Consider the following 4,855-nt stretch of genomic DNA (forward strand, 5'->3'; position numbering starts at 1 on the left):
CCCAAATTTATTGCTTTAACTCTATCTATTGGGTATAGGTAGCGTGAAATTTTGGCCTCTCTCCACCTTTCGTCGCTTCTGACATTGTCATGCATTGCTTTGTCAACTCCAACCACATAGCATTGGAATGTTAGCTGGAATATTCCAAGTCCATAAAACCAAAGTTTATTATTTGATATTTTTTAGCACACCACTCATGACTCTACAACTTTCCTGCTGCCAACTTAATTTATTGACTTGGACTTGGAGGGTTTGGTCAATGGTCAAATGCAGCAACTTAGTTAATCGGTAATTCAAATGATCAAGTCCTACGTTTTAATTTACAAAAACCAGTGATTTGTTTTACTAGTTATTTTAATTTAAGGAAGCAGAAAAAGGTTAGGCTCAATTTGTGCCCATGCAATGGAAATGGGTGATTTTTATTTTATTTTCCTTTTTCCTTTATCTTAGTGTAGATCTTGTGATATTGTTATTAAAATAAAAGGTAAAAATATAAATTATATACAAATTATTTTAATTTTAGGAAAAAACGTTTATTTTAATTTAAAATAAATAAATAAAAAAGAATTGATTTTATCTCAACTGTATAAGACTTCATAAAAATTATCTTATTTGTAAAATATTTTTAGATGTAAAAGTAAAAAATTAAACAAACCATTTCATGACCTTTTTCACAAGTATCCATTTAGATCATAGTCTAATTTTAAAAATATAAGAATAAGTCAATTACTCTAATACAACATGATATTTTAAAGAAATTGGAATGACCAAAAGTTGTCAAATCAAGATATATCTATTGTGGACATGGCATTGGGAGGCATCTTAGCATTGCATTTATTGAACATAAAATAAATCATGAAAGCTGAATAATATGGATATTCAATGAAATCTTTGGCATGTTATTTCTTTGCAGCTTCAACATGGTGGCATGTCGGATGGAGGAGGCAGCATTTGAGCTTTTGGGTGTTTACCATTTTTCACTATGAACGCAGTTGCCATGGCCCAAGTCAAATGGTCTTCTATATGGCAGTGCATGAACCACACTCCTGCAACAAAGAAAATACACAACATTACACCTAACTTAATTGTAATATTAAGAAAAAATATTGCCTTGGTATGCAAGTTTGCAGTTTCAAGGGATTTTTTTTTTTTTTTTAATAGAGGACATGAGTGCTTGCAACATACCAGGGTTGGAGGCCTCAAATCTGATTGCAACCCAACCATTCTTAGGAACAGAGATGGTATTATGATGGGGAGGATCCACCAGATTGTAGCGCATAGGATCCCTATTTTCATCGAAATTCCCAAATCCCCATCCAACAACATAGAAACTATGTCCATGGAGATGCATGGGGTGGATTGCCCCTCCAACCAAGTTTGTCCCTTGAAAAACAATCTCCACTGTGGAGTTATACTCGAGCACCCTTACTTTTGTTCCAGTGCTCGGCAACTGATAGAGTAATGGAAGATAATCAGCTGTAAAATCAAACACCACTGGTGGAACGCTAGGAAAGTTATCTTCATATACACCACTGATGTTATAATAGTAAGCTTCCAATATGTCAATTGTAGGGGTATGGAAGCTTATGTTGTTTATACTTGCGGCAGACCGTGTCCCATTTGGCCCATCACATGAATCATTGACGCATGGGTACGAGTTTAAAGAAACAGTGTAAATCAGTTTAGTGCTCGTGCTCAATGGGACATTGCAAGGATGTTCCGCATCTGCTAAGCTTCGAAGGCTGGCCATGACCTGAACCGATGCATTTGTGTCATTGTATGCAGGTAAATGAGGTAAGAAGGGAGGTGAAGATGGAGTGTAGTATCCCCTGTACTGTACAATAGCTGTGGTGGTTGTGTTATCATAAAGATTACGACCTGCGGGGGCAAGGGAAAAAGCTATAGCCGCCATGTAATAGTGATCCGGGCGTTGGTTAGCTTCTAGTAAGACATCAAAGGTTTGGCCAGGAAATATTGTGATATAATCTCGTGTCAATGGTTTCGTGTAGCTACCATCTGTTCCAACCACTGTCATTTTATGCTTGGCAATGGAGAAGAAGAAAGGCTCGTGCAAGGCAGCATTGATCATGCGAAGTAGATAGGTCTTTCCATGATCCACCGTTAGCTTGAATGTGTCTGCAATTAGAAAGGGAAAGTTGTATACTTATGACTAGCCAAAAGAAAGAGAAAAGGTTTCCTTGAGGATCCACCAATTATGAAGTGATTGATTGATTAGGGGTGTAAATTTGGCTCCATAGTTCAAAATTATATTTGGACTAGCCTTTTCTCATGTGTTAAATCATGGCTCTACCATCCTCATAGCTATATTCCTCTTTCTTAGCATTAAGCTTTAAATATGTTGATGTTAATAAGAAAAAGTAATATGGTCAACATACAAGAAAATGAAATCGTGTACAATTTTAAAATGGGAAGTTAAACTTAATTTGTACCTGATTTTGAGCATGGAAGTAGATCACCGGGTTGTCCATTTATCAATAAAGAATCAGAGGCATTAGCGTCAGCTCCACTTGCAAGCGCTTTATCTCGAATTGCATTCACATCAATCTTCCACCATTGTCCTGCATTTCAACAATTCCAATAATTTTAGATTTTGCTTTGCTGGTTAATTCATAATATGTAAATTAACATTTAAAACTGACAACACTTATACCTAATATGATGAGAACTTCTGCATTAGGTTTGTGAAAAGGATACTTGGTTTCATTCTTGGGATAGACGATTATAGCTCCATGAACGGTGGCTCGGGTCCAATCACTGTGAGCATGCCACCATAAAGTGCCTTCCTCAGAGGAAAGGATGATCTTTTGACTAAACTTTGACCCTGGCTGAATTGGGCATTGTGTGATATACTCGGGACCATCTGTCCATGGATATCTAGGCATGTTCACCCCATGCCTGCAAAACAATAACTATATGTTAAAACTAGTACTTATTTTCAAACTAACAAAAGATGGCATGCAACAACATATTATCATAGTAATAAGCGACATCAACTATATTTCAATGGAACTAAAGCAAATAACCCTAAAGTATTGTGTTAAATTTGACTTTATTTGCAAAGCAATATATTGCAGCCCCCCCACCCCGCCCCCCTCCTCTTAGAAATAAAAGAATGTATGCCATGTAGGCATGTTGTCGCCGCTCTTTCTTTGAGACACGCTCAAGACCTACCAGTGAATGGTGACATTTTCTTTTCCCCTGTTATAAACATCGACAATGATCGTCTCTCCTTTCATAGCATATATAGTTGGTCCCGGAAATTGTCCATTTACTGTTAAGATGTCCTTGGTGCTACAAAGCCTTGTATATGAAGCTTTCCTCACCTACAACCAATAAAAAGTTAACCACGCAACCTCATCCCAAAAGAAATATTACATGCATGAATGGTCATGAATAGTTGCATCGATCCATTCATGCAAGTGTATAACTACTTAAAAATTGATAGCATGCATGAACGACTCAACGACACCACCAAGGTAAGGGGTCCTACGGTAGAAAATGAGAGTCATACTGCTCCCTAAATATTATGATCAGAAGGTGACGTTAAAGCCATAATTATACATAGCATTTACCACAAAAGTATGCCGACTGGTTGAAGCTTGGCAATGGATGCCACCACCAAAAAGTTGAAACACTAAAATTTGTAAGAGGAAAACCTTCATGATCAGCCACATCTTCTTTGGAATAAAAGCCTCTTCTCTTTTCCTAAACACAACTCCTTCAATTTTCTTACAACTTTTGCTGTATGTCTTTCATTTATGATTCATTATATAGTCATGATAATCCCCTCGGGATACAATACTTCCTCTCCACGTGTCAATATAAGAGGAAGTGATTTCAATGTGTATTGGTTTTGGAATGTTCTTTGACCACGTGACACGACTTTTGCTGTACTCCTTACATATATGATTCATTATATAGTCATGATAATTCTCTCGGATACAATACTTCCTCTCCACGTGTCAATAATGATAGTTGATCAGTTACCAAATGCATGAAGAAAGATAACAATTGTGAAAATTTCTTACAAGTTACACATTATTTTAGAATAAATTTAAAATATTCTTTCACGAGTCTTTATTCTTTCACAACCCTTATCAAGATTGGTCATGCAACTGTTTTTCATAGACAACTACTTTTAAGAATTATTTTTGTAAACATTATTTACCAAACCCTTATTATTAGTCTCACTTGTTTACGTGTTACTTAAGACAATTAATGGTGCTGAACCAATGATTGTGGTGGTTGGGGCCAAGTTGTTTTCATCTTGTCACTTAATACAATTAGTCATGATCATTGTTTTCTTCTAAATGGTACAAAGTTGTTTTCAAATTTTTTTCAAACTTGAGAATTGAGATTATAAAAGACATGATGACGATAAGCTGATTTGGTATTTCAGAATTTTCCATAAAAAACACAAAAATATATTTTGTAAAAAGTTGAAAATAGAATACGAATAACCCTTTGTCAGTTCTGAATCACTTAAAACATCTATTGGGAGTCATAGTATCTTTTTTTTCTCAACAAAAAGCAATTTAATAATAATAATAATAATAAATAATTATAGACTTAAAAAAAAATATTTTTCAAAACAAATGCAATCTATAATTTATTTGTTTGTATGATATGTATATCTTGATTAAAATGGTTTTAGCTGGCTTACAAAAACTATTATGTAAAAAAAGAAAAGAAAAAGGAAAAGTAAAATAAGAAATAATGCAAACTTCCTTGTTTGGTTTGTTGTACCATATACGAAGAAAAATCATTATATAAATAAATTATGAAAATATTTATATAAGTTTAAATTATTTATAAACAGAAAAAATGATGAATA

General features: G+C 34.6%; 1 protein-coding gene across 1 annotated transcript; it reads right to left on the bottom strand.

Annotated features, from left to right (window-relative positions):
• Positions 1–878: 878 nt before the first annotated feature.
• LOC117907653 (laccase-15-like) lies at positions 879–3,731 on the bottom strand. Its single transcript, XM_034821275.1, has 6 exons — positions 3,594–3,731; positions 3,193–3,344; positions 2,672–2,916; positions 2,451–2,579; positions 1,186–2,136; positions 879–1,046 (listed from the first exon to the last, which is right to left on the bottom strand). The coding sequence occupies exons 1-6, from the start codon at positions 3,693–3,695 to the stop codon at positions 916–918; spliced, it is 1,710 nt and encodes a 569-aa protein (XP_034677166.1). The 5' UTR covers positions 3,696–3,731; the 3' UTR covers positions 879–915.
• Positions 3,732–4,855: the final 1,124 nt, after the last annotated feature.

This window comes from Vitis riparia, chromosome 18 (assembly GCF_004353265.1).
Source record: "Vitis riparia cultivar Riparia Gloire de Montpellier isolate 1030 chromosome 18, EGFV_Vit.rip_1.0, whole genome shotgun sequence".
Classification (NCBI taxonomy): Eukaryota; Viridiplantae; Streptophyta; class Magnoliopsida; order Vitales; family Vitaceae; genus Vitis; species Vitis riparia.

Coding starts and splice junctions, on each gene's coding strand:
- LOC117907653 (XM_034821275.1), bottom strand. CDS start 3,695: ATGTGGCTGATCATGAAGGTTTTCCTCTTACAAATTTTAGTGTTTCAA. Junction 2,580..2,671: donor AGAAGTTCTCATCATATTAG/GTATAAGTGTTG, acceptor GTTGAAATGCAG/GACAATGGTGGAAGATTGAT. Junction 1,047..1,185: donor ATTTGAGGCCTCCAACCCTG/GTATGTTGCAAG, acceptor TCTTTGTTGCAG/GAGTGTGGTTCATGCACTGC.